The sequence below is a fragment of the Olea europaea genome, chromosome 18, assembly GCF_002742605.1.
Source record: "Olea europaea var. sylvestris chromosome 18, O_europaea_v1, whole genome shotgun sequence".
Taxonomy (NCBI): domain Eukaryota; kingdom Viridiplantae; phylum Streptophyta; class Magnoliopsida; order Lamiales; family Oleaceae; genus Olea; species Olea europaea.
The window spans coordinates 17,316,957-17,339,891 of record NC_036254.1 but is presented as its reverse complement, the minus strand read 5'-3'; the positions used below and the strand labels follow the sequence as shown (position 1 = coordinate 17,339,891).

Sequence of the window (22,935 nt, the reverse complement as noted above, 5' to 3'; positions counted from 1 at the left end):
AACACAAGATCAAAATCTAGAAATCAAAATAAGAAAAATGTAAAATGCTACAAATGCCATCAGATGGGCCACTTTAAGAGAGATTGTCCTAATAAGAAGCAGAATGATGAAAGGAAAGGTGATGGGTCCTCAAACTCAGCTAGTGTTGCAGAAGGAGACTCGGATTCTGGAGATGGAGACATGTCATCAGTCTCTACAGGTAATTCTGTAAAATTAAATGACTGTTGGGTACTTGATTCAGCATGTTCATATCACATGTGTCCTCACCGGGATTGGTTTCATTCATATCGTTTTGGTAATTTTGGATCTGTTCTGATGGGTAATGATGCATCATATAAGGTCATTGGAATGGGGTCCATAAAATTTAAAATGTTCGATGGTGTGATAAGGACCTTGAAAAATGTTAGGCATGTACCTGAGTTGAAAAAGAATCTAATTTCTTTAGGCACTTTAGACACAAATGGTTACTCTTATAAGTCAGAGTGTGGGGCTCTAACAGTGAAAAAAGGGGCTATGATTGTAATTAAGGGTAAGAAATTAGTAGGGAATATCTACAAACTACTCGGGGATACAGTTGTAGGTGGAGTTGCTACAGCAGAATCTGAGTCAGATGACACTCTTCTATGGCATATGCGACTGGGGAATATATGAGAACGTGGCATGATTGAGCTTCACAAGAAGAATTTGTTGAAGGGGGTAAAATCATGCAAGCTCAATTTCTGCAAGTTCTGTGTACTTGGAAAACAGTCCAGAGTACAGTTCAAGATGGGAAAGCACAAGACAGAGGGCATTCTTGATTACGTGCACTCAGATGTTTGGGGACCAACGAAGGAGTTGTCCAAAGGTGGATCTCAGTATTTTATTACTTTCATTGATGACTTCTCTAAAAAAGTTTGGGTCTATTTCATGAAGCACAAGCCTGAAGCCTTTGCCAAGTTCAAATTATGGAAAGCAGAAGTAGAAAACCAGATGGGCAGAAAAATTAAGTATCTGAGGACAGATAACGGTACAGAGTATACAGATTCACAGTTTCTGAGATTTTGTGAGGAGCATGGTATTCAGCGGCACTATACAGTTCGCAAGACACCGCAACAGAATGGTGTTGCGGAAAGGATGAACAGAACAATTGCAGAACGGGCAAGATGTTTGAGGTTGAATGCAGGGCTCTCGAAGAGTTTTTGGACAGAAGCAGTGAACATGGCATGGTATGTCATAAACAGATCACCACGAGCAGCACTAGATGGGAAAGTTGCAGAGGAAGTTTGGACAGGTAATGAAGTTGATTATTCTGAATTGAGAGTATTTGGTTGTCTAGCGTATGTGCATGTATCTAGTGATCAGCGATCCAAACTTGATCCGAAATCAAGAAAATGCATTTTTCTGGACTATGTTAAAGGTGTAAAGGGATACAAGTTTTGGGATCCAGAGGCAAGGAAGATGGTGATAAGTAGGGATGCAATATTTGATGAAGTATTCATGCTTAAAGTTTCTACAGATAAAGAGAAGCTCAATTCAGACGAGGGCAGAGGTAAGAGTCAAGTGGTGCAAGTAGAGCTAGACAATGTAAACACAGAGATTAATGCTCAGGGAGCAGATAGTTCTGGGACAGAGGTGGAGCAGTATCATAGTGTTGCCTTAGATAGACCACATCGCACGACCAAACCACCAGCAAAGTATGGATTCGAGAATTCGGTTTCTTATGCACTCATTACCAACAATAGTGATCCTATAACTTTTCAGGTTGCCATTGGTAGTCAGGAGAAAGGTAAATGGATAGAGGCTATGACGGAGGAAATTGAGTCACTGCATAAAAATGATACTTGGGATTTGGTGGAGCTTCCAGAGGGAAAGAAACAGATAGGGTGTAAGTGGGTGTATAGAAAGAAAGAAACAATGTCAGAAAAGGAAGGAGAAAGATACAAGGCTAGATTAGTAGCAAAGGGATACTCACAGAGAAAGGGAGTAGATTATGATGAAATTTTCTCTCCGGTCGTCAGACACACTTCCATTAGGATTGTTTTGGCAATGGTGGCTAATTTTGATTTGGAGTTAGAGCAGCTAGATATGAAGACTGCTTTCCTTCATGGTGATTTGGAGGAACAGATTTTCATGGAGCAGCCACAAGGGTTTTTGGAACCAGGAACAGAGAATCTTGTGTGTAAACCGAAGAAATCTTTATACGGGCTTAAGCAGTCTCCACGGCAATGGTACAAGAAGTTCGACTCTCATATGATTCAGATTGGCTACAGTCGTTGTGAGTATGATTGTTGCGTTTACTACAGGGTTCTTGAGGATAACTCATATATTTTCTTGATATTGTATGTGGACGACATGTTAATTGCTGCTAAGAACATGGATGAGGTAGACAAATTGAAATATTTGTTGCGCAGTAAGTTTGATATGAAAGACTTGGGACCGGCTAAGAAAATTCTTGGCATGGAGATCAACAAAGATAGGAAAGCCAGAAAATTATGGGTGTCTCAGAAAAATTATTTGAAGAAAGTGTTAGAGAGGTTTAGCATGTCAGATGCAAAATCAGTTGCCACACCACTTGCAAATCACTTCAAATTGTCTAATAATCAGTGCCAAAAGAGTGAAGAAGATGTTGCAGAGATGTCAAAGGTACCTTATGCCAGCGCAGTTGGATGTTTGACGTATGCAATGGTGTGTACCAGACCAGATTTAGCACATGCAGTCAGTGTGGTTAGTAAGTATATGGCTAATCCTAGTAGAGAGCATTGGAGAGCTGTAAAGTGGATTTTCAAGTACTTGAAAGGTACAATGGAGTGCGGGATCATGTTTGAGAGACAACATGGTGATATTTCAGCTCAAGGATATGTAGATGCAGATTATGCAGGGGACTTGGATGACAGAAGGTCCCATACAGGTTAAGTTTTCACACTCGCAGGTGGGCCCATATGTTGGAGGTCAATGGTGCAATCACTTGTGGCATTATCTACAACTGAAGCAGAGTACATGGCAGCAACTGAGGCAGTCAAGGAATTATTGTGGTTAAAAGGGCTTGTCAGGGAACTTGGGATCAAGCAAGATGGAATGAAGCTGTACTGTGATAGTCAGAGCGTCATCTTCTTAGCTAAGAATCAGATTTATCATGCAAGAACCAAGCACATTGACGTGAGATTTCTTAAGATAAGAGAGTTGGTTATTTCACGAGAGCTGTTGTTAGAGAAGGTGCATACCTCAGAGAATGCAGCAGACATGATGACAAAGCCAATCACAATGGATAGGTTCAAGCATTGCTTGAACTTGATTAATATCTCTAGCTGTTAGAGAGGATGTGTCTCAACCCATTGGTCCTAGATGGTGTGGTTTTTTCCAGGTTATGTTTTTTCTCCTAAAGGGTGAATATTTGCCAAGGTGGAGATTGTTGTGTATGTGGCTCATATAGAGTGGAACACAGGCCCTGGATCAAATGGGTCGATGCTGGCGTGGAGTGAAGTGGAGTGAGAGGAGCGGAGCGACGGCATCTGCCTTGTGCGGGTTTAATTCACTGTCTGGTTGTTAGGAACGCTGAATCGGTTGGGGGTGCGAGGGCAACGCCCTCGCGGTACGGTACGGGGATATTTTCTGTACGGGCCTTAAAGTCTTATATGAGCCCAGGCTAGGGTTAGTATAAATAATATGTTGTAACCCTATTTTTCACAACTGAATAAAGAAATCTCCACTTCGCTCTCGTGGACATAGGCATACCGCTGAACCACGTAAAATTCTTGTGTTGATTTTCGTTTTCATCTCTTTAATATTGCGCATAAAATCCAATACATTCTTATATGTCGTATCCATTATATAAATATAGTTGAATCATGTAAGATAGTGGGTTTAACATTACTCGAGAGAGATTGTTGAATAAAATAGGAACATTGATTCGTCAAAATTCAATTGTATTGTCAAAGTGTAAAACTAAGGTTAAAAAGAATTATTGCACGGGAATTCACAATCCTAGTGCGTTTGTCATTCATTAAAAGACATCAATTTTCATTTAGCATAATTTGCATTTAATTTAGGTAATTCATTCATAATTGCATACATAGCTTATTTTGGTTATAAGTTCATCACAACAAACACACCTTATTAGTCTTGTTTCGGTTCGCGAAAATTAAAATCGAACTAAATCAATCTCTGCGGGACAATACTTGGACTCACATTCACTTTATTACTTGTTAATGAACCGTACACTTGCAGTGAGTTTAATTCGAAATATATTTTTGTATAACAGATATGGGACTGGTTAGATTAGGGAAGCAATAGCATTATCCATTATTAATGTCGTCTCATGTTTCTAGAGTGGTATGGTCTGTTCACTCTTGTATCCGTACTAAATACAAAATAATTCATGGCAGCTTTTGAAATTTAAAATACAAGTTCTAATGTGGAAAAATATTAAAAACCTACAACTACTTACCTTGTATAGTTCACAGGATTAGAAAATAAAGGTCTTTAGGTAATATGTATTCATATATATAATTTACATACACTGATATATAGATGTATCAAGATATAAATGGCCTAATTAGGATACCATATAAGACAAGGTATGAATTAATTTGCAATTTAACTTTATGAGTGTGTTTTGTGCAAAATGCATGTGGACAAGACAGCTTGGGAGATGAAGTTTGTTATTTCTTCTAAGCAAAATGTGTGCATGTACACGACAGCTCGGCCTCAAGATGTGTAGAAGAAGAAGAAAACCAGATACTAGTTTTTTTCTTTTAATATTTTATAATGCAACACTAATGAATTTTGTAATGAGTATCAGCAACTTATTTTATCGCTGTTTTTGTTTTTTCAAGCAGCACATATTCAGACATTGTATATGGTACTGATTTATGTGATGTTGATTGGCTGTAAGCCCTCAAAAGTCAAAATGCAAGTTTTAGTATATAATCGGGAAAAAGTTACATTGCTTTGGCATAAGCGACCAACAATATCAGTGTCAAGTGACTCAAGTTTGAAAATATCGTCTAATGGCTACCACTGCAACTGAGCTAATATGGATAATGTTACTTCGAGACATAGGAATCAAGTTGGAAAGCCACCCAAATGTGTTATATTTAACAAAATAATAGTTATATAATAATCCATCTAAGTTGGAGACAATGATAACATAAATGAATTATTCATATTTTTAGAATCACATATACAAAAACAGAAACAAAATAGAAAAAGCAAAGAAATTTAGCAACCAAAACTAGAGGGAAAAAAAAGAATGAGGGGTAAGAGAGGAAGAACCGTATATTCCTGATGCTCCATCATTATTTCCGACACTGCAGATGATATAGGATCTATTACGGGCATAGATTCAAAGGAAAAACCATCAAAGATCTTCTGAAGCCATAGGTGGCAAGCTCTGCAATGTGCAATATAATGAGATATACAAAGGACTTTTGAACTAAACTTTAAATGAAAATATAACACTGAAGGAGTTGCTCAAATTCCAAACTTTCGATGAAGCTATGTAATCTGTCTGCATGGGTAGAAACGGGCAAAGAAAGCACAGTGTGCATAGATGTGTGCATCTGTACAGACAAGCAGCTAATCCTCTCAACAGGTGGCTGGAAATTGGTGATAGTGAAGCATGGGAGCACCACCCAAACCTCTTACATATACATTTGGCACCCAGCCCTGCCGCTGAAGATTTTTTTCTTTCTTGGAATACTTGGAATAATTGGCTGCCTGGTTATGAGGTGATAAAAGGGTAGAATGAAGATCAACCTTGCCTCTAAAGAGTGGACCATGTACATGTAATGGTTCCTTAGCTGGGAAAATAAGGTTCACTTCTAGCAGGTTCAAGCTCTCACTCCCTCAATTCATTAATCCTGAAATGCTATTTCAGTATTAAAGATTTACAGGCAGCCTCCTCTAAGCCTCGTATGGTTCAAGCTGTAGTTCCACTGTTAGTGGAACGGAATGATTCCAATTTCCAAAAGATTTGGGGATTAAGAATGCAAGACAAGAGGGTGAGTAAAATAGTTGAAAATCTCATTCTGCAGGACAAAAGGGTGAGTAAAATAGTTGAACATCTCATTCAAATCTTTGAATTGGCAGTATTTATAATTGAAGGAACTAAATTACAACACAAAATGACAAGACAACCTCAGGTGGAGCATGGGAGAAAACCATCCTCTAGTATTATTATTTAACTCAACATTGACAAGGTGTTATGGAAGTAGTACTAACCTCACAGCTGCTGTGGTGTGCTTAGGAATAATGTGGGAGATGTCTTTGCCTTTTATGAGTTTCATGAAACTACTGGATGTCACGGGGAGGCTAAATTAGGGCAATGTGCAATGGTTTAAGACTTTGCATGCAGTTTGGTGTGAAAGGTGTGGGTGGAATTTGATTCCATGGCATGCATTCAATTTATCCATGGCCAATACAATATCATCTGGAGGAGATTGTTCACAACAGAAGATTAAAGCAAACTAATTTGGACATAATCATGGAATCCCGCCTCGCTTGAGGATCTCATAAAATGCCTCAAATACTACAATTTGAGTGCCATTTGTGACGCTTACACCTCTAAGTGACTAAAGTGTTCCCCGTTGGTCTTGCATATTAGACATTTGATTATTGTCCTTAACCTAAAAAATTTTACGCATTCTTTATGTTCTTTTTTCTGCCTACACGGAAAAGGAGAGGAGAATACACAGTTACAAGCAAGGATGACAATACAGAATCAGAAGAACATTCTAAGGTGATGATATTAATGATTCCTTATAGATAATATTAGTAGGGATGATATTAGAAATTTTGTGAGTTGTCTCTACTTCTAGTAATATAATATAACTTTGTTAAGTGATTAGAAAGTTGAGAACTTACTATTTTCTATTTTATTGATCTATTCTATGTATTTTGCAAGTTAGATTTTTATTTTTGTTAATTTAGCTTTGTCATGGATTTTTTAGGATGGTTTATAGTTTTTTACGAGCATTTTTTGTATTTTTGTATTTTTTTTGAATTATTTTATTTTCTGTCTTAAGGTCTACAACTCAAAGCACCCCGAGCTTCTACAAGCATCAACAGGTAATATGCCTCGCTGCCCAATTAAGCCTTATTAAACATTGAAGAGGGGAACAATGTGGCGAATTGGCTGGCTAAAAAGGGCTTATTTACAGAGGGTCCAAGACTCTACTTCAACACAAGCTGAAAGGAGAAGTCCTAGGCTTAATAAAGTTGGATTAATGTGGTCTTCCCAACCTTAGCATGTAACAGGTAGGAACTTGTTAACGTTGTTTTCTCTGTTCTTTGTAAACGATTTTACGTATATTATAAATGATAGTGTTTTAATTTCCACAGTGGTAAGGTGACATGTCTCCCAGCCATTACTTCTTTTCATATTAATATACTAGGGCAGGGGGCAAGACAAGCCCCCCATTCAAGCACAGTCGAGATGGAAAATAACTATCATCTGCACTTGAATGGTTTTTGCAAGGGAAAAAATTTAAAAGCCATGGGACTACAGTTGTCTACTTGAACGCTACATGTGAAGCATAACAATTACATATCTAGCAGGCGTCTATGAATTGTGTGCACAGAAAATGATGTCTGGAATGATTAGACTGGGTATTTTTCTAACTATTTAGTGTCTTTTCTCAGACAAAATGTTGAGTTTTGTGCTTTTTCTATGCCAACGAAGAAACTTGAAATTTAGAACCAATAAAAAGTCTTTACTTACTGGCAGCATAAGTGTGTGACGACAGGCCAATTAAAAGTAAGAGACTGGAATAAAATTTGCTTGTAATCTCCAGCATAAAATTTCCTACCAATCCAAAAAGAATTTGCTATTAGTTATAAAAAATTATATATTGGCGCCATAAAATGAAAATGGCCCATAATATAAAACGTCATATGCAAGTAAACTTCGTAAATAATGAACTGAGTGTACTCTCCAGTAGCATTACATTCATTCAATGTCATTCATGCAAACAATGCATAAATTCTACTTATGGTATACTTTGTCTTCCTACTGTTTTATGTAATTTTTTGCAGCAATTTTCTGCATACTATATTTGGTGGCTCAAACTATCCTATAGAAAGCCACTAACTAAAAGAAAGGGAAAAAGGAGATTATTAATTGTTTCCTCTTATCATTTCTCTTTTGAGGGTAAACAGATGGTTTTACATATTGGCAGTGATAGGCTAATTAATAACAGAAGACAAAGATCAAATTTTGGATATATTTACCAATATCACTGTCTACCAATCATAACAGAATCTTGTTATTTGTTATAAAATTCCTATATTGACTATATAATCGTACCACTCCAATATAAAACCCTACTGGACAATCTTGAGATGTCCCTGGTACAATCTCAACATCAGAAGCCAGTTCCAGTAACCCGAACATGCAATGGCTAGCTCAACCTCGCCATACTCAAGAACTCCGAAGTAATTGCACCATTTATTCGGTTTCTAATTAAACTTGTGATGTTTCTCAAGACGGACACAATGGATTGAGTTCCCTCATGAATGGCCGTCGCAGAAAGGGACCCGACTGTATATTGATGCAATACAACAGGAGACAATTAATTTTTTAGTTTCCAATTTTCATTCATATTTCTTTACTTAGTTATGATTTTTGAAACCATATATAAAGGGGGTTATGGCGATATAATAAAACAACTTCCAAATGAAATAAAGATTTATTTTTTCTTCCCCTCTCTCTATTCTCTCCCTCTCTTCTCTCTTTTCTCCTCATTTCTCGTCTTCTCTTCTTTTTTCCCTTCTTTTACAATTATCTCATTACATCTGGAGTCATATATACCCCATAGGAAAAGGGTAATATTCCCGGGGCTCTATGACCAAGATTCGTTCAGCAAAATTAAGAATAAATCAGCTGCCAATCCGAACTGCACAACCAAATTTTACCCGCTTCACCCGCAAAGAGTTATCTATAAATAGGATCTCCAAAGCACACAGACATTGCTTATTCTCCTCCCTCTTTTACATTGCAACACATTTTTCATTTTCTTCTCCAAGCTACTTTGCTAACTTGATTGTGGAAGTGCCTTCAAAAGACTCTTCGCATAGCCCTTTTTCCAGTTGATCAAAAATTCATGGACAAAGGAGTTGGATCAGCAAGAATTGCACACACTATTACATACCCGTGTAAGTGCCTCGTGGTATATAGTGTTCGTTGGCATGAAAATGCTAAAACATTTCATAAGCAAAGAACATAATATGCACTCTATCCCCTGAATTCACTAAGAAGAACAAGCTCAAACCCACTTAAACATTTATAAAAAGAAAGAATTATGATGTAACGCGCGTAATTGATCACGCCTATTATCAACATTTTTAACTTTAATACCATTTTGTTTTAACAAACGATAGGGAATGGTTTTCAAAGCAATGTTATTGGGATAGGAAGGAAAATTTCAGATCCGAAACCTTTAAAAGTTACGTATTCAAACTCGAGAGAAATACCAGCAGTTGGCGATGGTGGAGCATCCGCCTCACCCAGCGAACAATTGTTATAAAACGGCGAAACGGGAGACATTATCATCTTGTCTCAATTCCTTCGTGGAAGATGTTAAGATGAATTTAGTGCGTGTTCATGATTGGTGAAGTTAACGATGAATGGAATTGGAAAAAAAGGTTGCGCACGACAGAGGGTATAACGGTTGCAGGGGCAGGGTTACGAGGAGGACGATGAGTTGGTATATATATATATTTTTTCTTCTTTTTTCTTTCCCCTTCTCATTTTTGATTTTTCGATTTCCTTTTTTAAATAATAATAACGTACAGAGCCGGTCTTGTGTTTGAGGGGCCCTGAGGCGAATGATGAAAATTAGGCCCCCCATCGACAAAATTTAAAGGTGTATTATGCGACTCATTGCTAACTTAAAAAATTAACATTAAAACAACAACGAAATATATTATAGAAACGATTTATATTATAAACCATCAAACCAAAAATTTCAAACAATTAGTTAAATACTATTCGTCTTGCTGTTTTAGAGGCAAAAATATCAATCAAATCTGAATAACTTAGCTGCTTAACCATTTCTTTTTCTATTGATAACATAGCCAACCCGTTTAATCTTTCTTGTGACATAGTTGATCGGAGATAGGTCTTGATCAACTTCAATTTCGAGAAACTTCTTTCCACAGATGCAACTGTAACCGATACGGTTAACAAAATTTTGTAAGCAATATAAGCATTTGGAAAATAAACATCCAATGTCTTCAAATAGTGTAGCACTTCAATTGCTCTTGTTGCTTCATTTGGTAAATAAATCTTCAAGACTTGTAATTCCGAACATAAATCATCTCCATAAATATTCAAAACTTGTAACTATGAACATAAATCATCTCCACCGATGTCCAAAAGCACATCATGTTCAAGATATTTCTCAAGATTCATACAAGAGTTCAACAAACTTGATAAAGTTGCACTCCTTAACCTCTTCAAATTAAACAAAAATCCAAATATATCGTCATATTGTTTGAATTGTTCAAATCGAGTCATCAGAGAAGATAGAGCTTGATCAATTATAAAAACAAAGTACTCAACTCTAAATGATTCTTCTGCTGATTGCTTTACCTCGTTACTACAGTTTTCATCAAATTGCTTTTTTCTTCGAATTATGCATTTTTTGTAAATACAGCTTCAATTCCCATTTCTTTGCCTTTTTTATCGCTTCATCCATGGCAATGGCAAATCCAATTTCTCTATAATTTTCAAGAAATGAAACAAGTCCTTGCAATAGGTCGATAGCATGATTAGTATCCATGGATTCAGTTTGAAGAAATTTACTCACAATATTGACTGCATGCAACAACATGTACCAGATTACCATGCCAAGCAAGAACTCAAAATTCTGAAGTTCATGTGTTGCCAACGACTCGGATTCACTCTTTATTTTAGGATCTTCGTTAGTTTATGCCAAATCAAGTAATGCTTCTCTTATTACCATCTCTAACTTTCAGTTTAAAAATAAGAGAGATAAGAAAATATTTCGTAAAAGTACTAGAAAAAGAAATGGGAAAAATTAAATTCGATCACGTGTCATCATTTGAATGGTTGATTGAACCACACAAGTCTATAAGAATGTCGAACTAGAACTTCTATTCCTCGACTCCTCAATTGACGAGTAGGCTGACTGAAACCTTGTCTCAAACAACATCTTCCTTCTATATCATCGAAGTCAAAAAAAATTTCCAAAATTCTCACCAAATCCAAGAACTAGACATCTGTTAGAATTTTACAGTGTGCAATATTAATTATTATTATTATTATTTTTTAAGAAAACTAGTTAGACTTTCCCTTTATATGTGATCGTAACTAGTATTTTACTCATTTAATTCAACAAGACAAATATGTAGGTAAAGTTTCTAAGAAGTCTATTGATATAAATATATATGCAAATGCATGAAAAGAAAAATAATTTTGGAAATTTTACATAAATAATTAGTTTTCGTGACAAAATTAGGAAGAGTAAAGTTATTCGTAGTCCCTCACTACGGCAGTCACCTTACTAGATTTACACATGGCTAGTGATTATTTGATACATTAATAGAATAATTTTTTATTGGTTCATGCATTAAATAATCATTTACCATGTATATGTCATTGAAGGTAATGTCAGAATAAAAAATTGCGAATAACATTATTCAAATTAAAATAATCAAACAGCATATTTGTAAAATAAAAGAGGCGCACGGAGTCAACGAATGATGAGTTAGCGCACGTGAGAAGCAATCAGTCGGCGAATGGTTAGTAATTTTCCTCTTCTTGTTAGCCCCTATCTTTGAGAAATTATTAAGTTGGCCCCTTACTTTCAATATTTCTCCTCCATTTTAGTTAATTTTTGCAAATTAGGATTACTTTAGTAGTCTATGTAGTTAGGGATAAAATGAAATTGGTTTTGCTGCTAAGTGAGAAAAAGAAAAGTTTCAAATATGCCCAAGAAGTACTAGCTATATCTTATGATTCTCTCATACTCGGGAGGCTACTCATGATATAAAGAAAGATAATGGACATATTTCCTTCATTCTATATTCAAATTTTCGAAGGTGTAACAATTTAACTGTAAAATCAAATATAAAATATTTTGACGTTGTTTATTTTGTTAAAAATTAAATTTTTAGTAAATTTCGATAAAAGTTGACGAAATATGTGTTGATAGAAGTGTAGATCACTTTAAACGTATAACTAAAAATAAGTTTACAAAATAAATTTCAAAAAATAAGGACCAGCAGAGACTAATTTTAAGGTGGGGTGGAGCAATCCTTTTGAAACTCTGAGGGGCTTCTACCATAAACAAAAAAGAAGAGAAGCAGTCCAATACGGTGAACCCAGGTTGAATTGTCGTTTGCGACAAGACAAGAACCATTTGGGCCCAACTTTAACTTTTACAAATTGACAATTTTCATTATTTTTTGGTAATGTTGTTAAGGATGCTAGTTAACTTTTTAGCCCTTGTTTGGTGCAGTTAAAAATTGCTAAAGATAAAAATTAATAAAAATTATGAATCTCATAAAATATATAATTAAATTGAATTGACCTAAATTTTATTTAAATCTATTATTTTACCGTTGTGTCATTTCTATTATTTTGAAGAAATCGAATTGAAACTCAACTGTGCTTTTTTTTAATTATTATGAGCTCGCCATTTTCATCTTTTTGTGATTTTAACAATCAAATCTATAAAAAACACGACAAATAGAGACCCAAAATATTGGACTACGTTATTTTATAAGAGCTAATATTAAATATATCATTAGTTGAATTAGTGTGGTTGTGTAAATATTAAAAAAATTAATTATAGCACGAAACCTAGGAATCGAACCCAAACGATTCCATAAAGAAATGTGAATTCGACCATTCCACTTACTAAATATCTGAAAATTACGAGATTGTGTCCAACCCTACCATAAACGAGCTTACTTTTATTTTGTGTTCTTGTTTCATGCACCAAGATTGGTTGGACAATTTATTTTATTTTATTATTATTATTTATTTATTTTTCTAAATCATGCCAAGAGGTTCAGGTACATCTTTTAGCAATTATATACCTTAAGTTCGTGAATCATGGTTCATTTGATAGCACCAAGATTGGTTGGACAAGATTGGTTAATAGAGTATTGTCACCTTATCCTCTATGATGTTTTCTAATAATTTCATTCATACAATGAGCTTAATACATTAGTATGTATGTACTCGAGATAATCATTCACCAAGTTCGGTGGCCAAAAAATTATGACTCAACCATTCCAAACACATAAATATCAATAAAATAAGTCCCCATCACTGTTGTGAAGTCACATCAACCCTTGGATCTAGTCTTGTACATTCTGCTTATTTTGCACATAAACTCACATCAACCCTTGGATCTAGTCTTGTACATTCTGCTTATTTTGCACATAAACTCATCTTCTTGTCACCATTTTTCACCCTTGAATTTTCAAGTCAACTCATCCAATCCTATCCTTACACCATAGAACTTTACATATGTACTTATATAAATTACACATACACGACCAAATTTATACTAAGCAACGACCATTTTCAGCATAGAATAAATGGCGACCCTATCTCAAATCTTGGCTCATCTTTACACCGCCGCCATAGTTTTCTTCTCCCTTCTATTTCTTGAACTAGTTATTCTTGTACGCGCTGTGGTCGGGACCATTCCCGGCTCCAAGAACCGCCCCATCACCACCACTCAATACCTTAAACTCGTCGAAAGAAAAAACCCGGCCTGTCGGTACAAAACCGGATTAAGGATGGAATCACTGGAGTGTGCAGTTTGTCTGTCCGTGTATGAAGAAGGGGACGAGATAAGGAAATTAAGGAAGTGCAACCACACATTCCACAAGGACTGTGTTGACACGTGGCTGCAGCAAGATCTGGCCACGTGTCCACTTTGCCGGAGCATGGTGTTGCCGGAAGAAGTGGTGGTGAAGCACCGGCGGCACCGGAATCACCAAGAGTTCGACGGAAGTGATGAGGAGCTTATTTTCTTGTTATCTGCATTACATGGTAGTTATATACGTAGATTTTTGTAACACCGATGAGTGAAGGTTTGTTTATCCATTTTTTATTATTATTATTATTTTCTCAATGGTGCTTTGTATATGTGTGTGGATATGTTATAGTCATACTTGTAGCAGTGGTGACCTACCAAAATTAGGTATGACAGGCTTGGTCGAGACCATATAAGGTCGTGTAATATTTTTAAATCGACTATCTAAATATTTATAATATTTCGTTTAATTCGTTGTTTAATTTATTAAAAAATTTGAAACAACTAAATCCAGTATATATTACTGCCTCATTAAGATTTGGTTCTCGATTATGCTTGAAAGTTTTTCTCCGCAAAACATAACTAATGCATAAGGAACTTGAAGGAATAGCCTTCAATTAATTAGAAGGACCTCCTCGAATCAATAATTGAATCAATATTTTGCTTACATATAGAAAGTAATTTAAATCAAATGACGTTAACTAATACAACCAAATATGCATATTATAAATCAGTCATGTCATGGATTTATAATTTATATTTGAATAATTAACACAAAATAATCTTCTCATTTACATGTTTTGCGCAAAATAAAAAATAATCATTTCATTTTATTTTGGCTCAAACCACTCTTAGATCAAACAAATGTTGTGTAAAATAACAGTGTCATCTATTTTGTTCATTATAGCGATATAAAATGACTAATTTACTATATTTTTAAATAAACAAAAAAAAACGAAAGAAACAAAAAATAATAATTATAGTCAGAATCTTAAATTTTTCAAACGTACGAAAGAGTCTCAATAAAAATAACTTTTGAAAAATTGAAATTTCTTTCATCTTCAACCAACCCCTATTCCTTGTCTAACCCCCTTCCACCTCCCCGACCCCATTTCATGTCAAAGTTATCTTTCCTCTCTCTCTTCTGTTTCCGTCAGGACATATATGTCACAGTAAATTGAGGGGGAGAGATGGTGGGGCACGTAAATAGTAGAAAAAGTGGAAAGTTTATCTTTGACATGAAAGGTTGTGGGACTAAATCTTCAGATGGGCGGGCGTACAATTCAATGTCGAGGCGTCACCTCGATGGGTAGTCCACACCCCTCGGGAGTGTGTGGTGGGCCACCCGTCGAGGTGGCGTACTCTGATAGGGCGGTCACAACACCACCACTGAAGTTTCTCTTAACGTTGTGGTGGGTTTGGGCAACAGAATAAATGGACTTTTTAATTTTAATTTTTTATTTTGTTTTGTTTATTTAAAAATGAGAGTATCTTTGTCATTTTATAAGGTTTTAATGGAGAAAATGAATGACAAGATTGTTTTTGCATAATGTTTGCTCGATCCAAGGGAGTATTGTGCCAAAATAAAATAATATGGTTGTTTCGTGCAAAATATGTAAATGATTGAGTTGTTTTGTGTCAATTACCTTTTATATTTACATTTGATTTATAATCTCAAAAATTTGTTCATATAATTAAATTGATGAATTTAATAAATCTTTTTGACTAGTTGTTCTAATAATTTACTCCTCTCCATTGATTTAGCATTATTCTGTGCGTACAGAATAATGCATTACAGGATGGAATCAGAATACTCACATGGGGATCCACCTCATGTGATTAAAATATTACTGGAAAAAATCCATCTATTTCCAATTGTGTGTGTTCTGTAAAATTCTTGTGAAGAAATTTCTGTACGCCAAGTATTTCTCATTGACATTCAAGAGACGTGCCAAACATAAGCAATAAAATTCAAACATTGTTTGATTAATCTAAAGAATACAAGAGTTGTTCTTTTCAAAACTCTATTGATGACCTCTAATTGTGATTTTTCGGAGAAATCATTGTGACATGCATCAAAGCACAACACAAATAGAAAACAAATTGAATAAAGAAAAAATAAATTTACATTATTTGACGAATTCGCCAGCACGAAGGGAGAAAGATAATCAATTCAATAGTCAAAACTTCAATTATAAAAGAAATTTACGCGTCGTTTTTGCCTCTCTGCCGTGTGGTTTGGATTCCCTCTATAGCATCTCACCTCTTTCAAACTTGAACGTAAGCTGCCTTTGTCAATATTTTATTAACTTCTTTTACTCGATCTTCCATGTATCTAGAACCATTGTGACTTTATCTGTCTAATTTCTTATTTAAAAATAATGCTCTTTGAATAGAGGAAATGACAATGATGAGGTGATGGGGTGACAGGGTGGTGTGAGAGACCGTTATTAATTTTTATTTTTATTTTCAAATTGTCTAATCATATATTGACACGTATTTTCTCTGTCATTGAATTTGCCAATTAATAAAAAAAATTAATTTTAATTTGAGTTAAACACCCTCCCGTGTTCCCCATTATTTTCGAATTATTACCTATTTGACATTTGTTCGTTCTTCATTTCTTAAAACTCTTTTTTCTTTTTTCTTTTTTTTTTCAAATTAATTTTTAATCACACATTTTATAAAATTCACAATTTCTTAATTATATATTTTATCAATTTTTATTAAAATCTATTAAAAATTCGATTTTTATCAAAACCACATGGGGTTGGTTTATTAAACTCTTAGTTTTCATGAGCTGAAATCATTCTAAGCCCTTTGAGCTCAATTATAATTAGTTTTACGAAAAAAATATTTTGTAATAATATTTTTTGAAGAATGTGTAATACTATTTTATTGAAGAGCGTGGAGTTAAGAAGAACAAAGAATAATACATTTTGAAATTAATAGAGTCCAAATCGGGACTAAAACTACAAGTTTTACCTTCTTAATTAGATTTCAATGCATTGTTTATATCACATTTATCACTGGATTTGCCACGACGACTATTATCTTGGTTGAAATCATATTCAATAACCTCTAAATACGAGATGCTCTCTCATTTAAAAAATCAATGCTTTAAAATAAGTTTCAAGAAAATCTCTCTCTCTCTCTCTCAAGTTTTTAACTTTTAAAATGGATTTAGAAAGCCAAACGCTCCTATTTTATAATGATTGTATTAAATAATAAAGATTTAAATATTCTACTCTTAAAATTATTTAAACTATATTTAAATTGATGGATCATTTATATGTAAAAAACATGTTAAATTATGATAGCATTGGTTGTCACAACAACCAAGTCATATTCAGTAATAAATAATTGTGGTACAAATTTTATGAATACAAAGATCCCTAGAGACATCTCGTGGCAATCTGGTTGTGCATTTATCTGAGGGAAAATCTCATGAGTAAAATATTAAGTATGACTTATTTTAAAATAAAGAAAACAAGTTTCAAACTTTTAAAATTAGATTTTTATTAAATTTTATTTATGATTTAACTAAATATATTTAGTTCACATATCTATACAATTTGGTCACAGATTAACAATTTAATTAGTCACTTATTATTTTTTGGTCACAAATCAGAAATTTTATGTCATAAATTCAAAAAATTTGTAGGTCACAATTTGTTCATCGATTACAAATAAAAAAATTAATTAGTCACGACTTATTTTTCGGTCACAAATCAAAAAATTTATAGGTCACATTATTTTTCGATCACGAATAAAAAAATTATATGTTACAGATCACAAATATTATAGGTCACAAATTATTAATTTTTTAGGTCACATTTTTTCTTTTTCACAATTTATCTTTTTCATTGGTCACATATTATTTGTTGATCACAGATTAACCAGTTCACTGGTCACAATCAATGAAATAATTTATGACCATCACCAATATTTACGACCACCACTTTAATGCTGCCTCCAACACCACCACCACCACTGTCACCACCAAAACCACCACCTCATTGAACACAAATTAACAAATTGATTGGTCACAACTTTTAGTCAACCAATAAAATCGTCACATACACTCACACCCCATCCTACCACTCCAAAGCACCGCCGCCGCCACCACGTACACCAGCAACGATTCAACCCTGCCCCACCACAACAAGCCTTTAATCTCTACCACACCAAAACCACGATCCTCACCCAAAAAAATCTCCAAAAGCCAACACCATTGCCTTTGTAACCAATGATTCAGCCCCAAAACACATCACACGCTAACAAAGAGACATAGATATCACGCAGTGGAAGAACGACGAGGCATCACTTCACCATCACAGCAACACAGCTTCTCACCATCACCTGCACCACCCGCGATTCAGCCTTGCCACCACCACAACAAGCCTCTAATCTCTACCACAACAAAAATACAATCCTCACTCAAAAAAATCCCCAAAGCAACAACCACGGAATCACCGCCCCCTTTGTAATCAATGATTCAACCCTAAAACACATTACTTCGTCATAGTTTCGTGCAACCAATGGAGATCGTCGTCATCATTTCATGCTACCAAACAGATCTCCTTGTCACTTCGTACTACAAGCACAACCTAACTTCTCAAGAGCATGCTGCCAACTAGAGCATCGCTACCGCTGTGTGCAACAAAGGTACAAGAGATTGAGAGGAGAGTGGTGAGAAGGTTAGATTGTCACTAGAGAAGAGAGTGAGGGATAGAGAGAGAGACGAGCAAGGGACAGGAAAGAGCTGGTAGTGGATAGTGACGGCGTGGTAGTTTTTTTTTTGGTAATTGGTTTGTTTAAATAATTAATAAAAAAATCTGATTTTTGAAATATCAAACTTTCAATCTGATTTAGGAATATTATATAGTTAATATATGGTTTTGTGTAATTTTCACTTGGGAAAATTTCATAACTAAGAGGTAAAGTATCATCTATTTCAAAACTAAGAACACAAATTTCAAATTTCAAAAATCAGATATTTATTAAAATTTATTTATGATTTAATTAATTAATTATATATTTTATTAATTAAATATATTAATGTCACGGACCTATATAATTTGATTACAAATTAACGATTTAATTAGTCACATATTATTTTTTTTATCCCAAATCAAAATTTTATATGTCACAAATTATTTACAATTCAAAAATTTTATAGGTCATAATTTGTTTGTCGATTACAAATCAAAAATTTTGAAGTCACAATTTATTTATCAATTATAAATTACAAATATTATAAGTTATAACTTATTATATAATAAAAATTATCAAATTATCGATTATGAATTAACAATTTTTTATATCATAAATTATTTTTTAGTCACAATTTATCTTTTTCATTGGTCACAATCAACCAAATAATTTGTGACCACCATCAATACTTGCAACTACCACCTCACAACTGCCTCTAGCAGTAGCAACACCACCATCGTCGTCGTCGCCAAAACCACTACCAGCTCAAACAAGTCAACACATTGCAAAAAAACCATATAAAAAAATAATAACCACCACATCGTGCTAGATCCACCACCACCTCGACAGACCAATCACCACGCCATCCCACCCACAATCACCGCACCACCGTCGCCACTACCAAAATCACCGTCATAGCCAACATCACAACCACTACCAAAAAATCAAATCCAAAATTATCAATTACGACCATAGCCCCCATTACCACCACCGCCACCACTTCCAGGTACCCCAAAAACTTCGGCACTCAAAACTCTAGATTTTTTCCAGATTGCACAGTGGCAGCCGCAGCAACGGTGCTCATGTCGCACAATGCCACCCAAAATCGATACCACAATCACCATCGCAATCTCACCACCACTGCCAACAAAACACACTCTAAAATCACTTCACATCCACCAAAGAATTAGATACAAAATAATGCACAACTACTGCATAACCAAATTGAAAATCATTGTATAACCATTAGTCACAAAACCAAATCCGATCATTGAGGTTGCAGTAGCGGTACTAGTTGCTTCAGAGTGACATTGCTGCGGTGGTGGTGACATTTTTGAGTGTTAAGCCGCAGTGCCAAAGTAGCTTCAGCGATGAATCATCACTTGACCTGCGGTGTAGCGACGAAGCACTGCTCGACCTGCAGTGCATGCGATTGGCAAATTACTATCGATGACGGTACTCGAATTCTCGCACGCTGCTCCGATGTCTGGTGGCTACGACAAGATAGAGAGAAGGAGAGTAACGAGAGAATTGGTTGAAAATGGGGAAGGGAATGAATATTAAGGGTTTGAAGTGTGGCTATTTAATTAATTCAATAATATATTATTATTATTTAATATTAAAAATTGTATTATTATCTTATTTTTGTATATATAAACTATGCTTCTGATTTTTGGAATGCAATATTTAAAAGTAGGTCTCTATGTATTTTCCACTTTTCACTTTATCTAAATCATTAACTATGGGCCAAATGGACCAATTACTATATAGTAATGGACCAAGTCATTAATTGATCCGTTTATTTATTTTTAGTGAAAATTACACCAACACATGAATTTTAACTTTCAATTTCAAAAATCAAACTTACAACTTATTTATTTAAGATTCAGGTAAATCAATTTTTCAATATTAATAATAATATCATTAAATTAAATTAATCTATCACTTCACCCCTACCCTCCCAGCCTCCACACAAATCTTAATTCATTTTAAAAAACTATCCATCACCATATAACTGCTTCATTTCTCCCACAAAATGACTCATCGCAACCAGGCCCGGTCCTGAGGCTAGGCGGATGAGGCCTGTGCCTCAGACCCAAAATCCAAGGGCCCTCGTTTTGTTGGCCCATTTTTTTATTTTTTATTTTTGGAGTATGGCAGCCCAGGCTCCAATTAGCCCAAAACTCTCAACCTCAAGCCCAGCAGCCCACCCGAAACCACTAAACCCGATCCACTATCTAATTCCAATTTCCCCCAAATGCCAATTGAATTCTATTTTCCCCCAAATCGGCATTTGGCAAACCGGTGAAACCGCAAATGCCTTCCGTCGCCAGTGAGCCCTCCCCTCTCCGTCTGAACTCTGAAGTGCCAATGTGCGGCTGTGCCATCTCTGAGTCTCTCTCGCTCGACGCTTCGAGGCCCTCGACAGTCGACTCGACATCTCCTTAACTCCTTCTTCCACTTCCAAGTTCAACCCTAGGTATCTCTGATCTATTTCTCGGACTCTCTTGGCTCTCATAATACAAATGCATACACTATAGGTCCTGAGGCCAGGCGGTCAGGCCCAAAATCTTGATGTGGTTTGTTTGATTTTTAATTTTATTTGGAGTAGGCTCTAATGGCAATGCCAGCACCCGATTTCAACCTTTGTCTCTTTTTAATCCCTAAAAGAGTGGTACTTTACTGATTCTCATCACATTTCTTATGATCCTAAACTTGTAATTCTGTAATTATAGTATTTTTGGTGTACTTTCAAGAATTTACGTAGTACTTCTTCATTGATTTTTATATTTTATAATTAATGCATTTGAAGATTAGTGCCTATTTTATTATTGTTGGTTATTGTACTAAGCAATGTCAAGTTACTGTTTACGAATGACAGTGAACCTCATTTTCCAAAACTGTTCATAATGCAAATGCGAATTAATTAAATAGAGGGACTGTTGTTTGGTAATAATTGGGAAGTCAGAAATAGGATTAGAAATGACCTAATTCGAATTGTATCTAATTATTGATAACTTTCAATTGCATCCCTCCCAGCAAAAGTTTTTTCCACAATCACTAGGTTAACTTTTAGGAATTTTGTAGCTGTGAATTACTATCGTCTTAGATGATTTTCTAACTGCACAGCAGCAGCTATAGGCCTCGTCCTCATACCAAATAGTAAAACTAACATTTTTCATATTCTAGTCATATTGCCGTTCCAAATATATTCTTGGATATTCTAGTCATATTGCCGTTCCAAAGATATTCTTGAAGTACTGTCTTATTAAGAGTTTCAGACTTGGAATTGTAAAATTTTTTGTTTGTGAATTGGCAAAATTTGTGTTTAATTGTGAAATATTAGATTCTTCATTGCAAATGGCAGTCTTGATAAATTCTATGCTATTCCTTTTACCATATGAACGAGCATTTTAAGTCCATTGGTTTCTGGATGAGAGTGAGGAATTTGAGCAGACATCACATATTATAGCTTTTATTATATAAACCTACCAAGTAAAAAATTATTGGGCTAATACCATTCTTTTTACGGATCACCACAAATAATAAAGTCCACTTTGCTTTAGAGCTATTTATGGAGAAAATGAAATTATCATCAAGATGTGAAATTTTTTGTTTCAGGGGTGGGAGTTGTGAGCTTGTGATAGTGGAATTCTTGAAGGTGTAACTCCAAAGTTTTTGTCGAAATTCTACTTGTCAGGTAAGCAATGGCTTGCCTTAACTTGTTATTGAAGAAATTGAAAATGTTTGAAACCTTGTCGGCTTATATAATTGTGGCCTGGTCGGCTTATATGATTGACTATTAGAGGATCAACAATTGCACAGGCGCACATAATAACTATATTGAAAACTCTAACTGTTTGATGATTTGAGATATTTTGTAATTATTTTTTAGGTTAATCATTGAGCATCAAATATAGACTCATACATCATGCCTCCTAAATATGAGTCTGGTGCTCAAAAGAGAAAAAGGAAACGAAATGAGATTTCATTAATTCAAAGTCAAGCGGGGATATTGGCAGGTACTTTAAAAGCAACAATATGAATACGTTGAATGAGGATGAAGTAGAGATTCAACCTGCATGTGTTAATGAAGTAGATGATAAGGATGAAGAAGTGAGTCAATCTGCCTACGTTGTAGTAGATGATAAGGAAGAAGAGGTGATGAAACATGCATGTGTTAATGAAGTAGATGACAAGAAAGAAGAGGGTTGCTCTTCTCTAAATTTGGATGATCCCAGGAATTGGAAAATTATTGATCAGAGAATAAGGGATTACTTAGTTGAAAGGGGTCCAAAAAGAGTTGATGACATCTCGTTTCCGAAAGATTGTACAAATAGGCATTTTGATTCTTCACAATATAAGCGATTGCTACGAAATGGGCAAACAATTGATAGAAGATGGCTAGTCTATTCAATATCTATGGACATGATCTTTTGCTTTTGTT

General features: G+C 35.0%; 2 protein-coding genes across 2 annotated transcripts in view; both read left to right on the top strand.

The window, feature by feature from the left end:
• The first annotated feature begins 13,215 nt into the window (after nt 1–13,215).
• On the top strand, nt 13,216–14,138 carry LOC111367632 (E3 ubiquitin-protein ligase ATL59-like). Its single transcript, XM_022988610.1, has one exon. The coding sequence runs from the start codon at nt 13,549–13,551 to the stop codon at nt 14,032–14,034; it is 486 nt and encodes a 161-aa protein (XP_022844378.1). The 5' UTR covers nt 13,216–13,548; the 3' UTR covers nt 14,035–14,138.
• Nucleotides 14,139–22,529: 8,391 nt separating this feature from the next.
• Nucleotides 22,530–22,935, top strand: part of LOC111366811 (zinc finger MYM-type protein 1-like) — a 1,320-nt gene continuing 914 nt past the window's right edge. The window contains exon 1 of the mRNA XM_022987507.1: nt 22,530–22,818. Within this exon, the coding sequence (XP_022843275.1) occupies nt 22,530–22,818 (289 nt within the window). The remainder of the gene's footprint in view (nt 22,819–22,935) is intronic.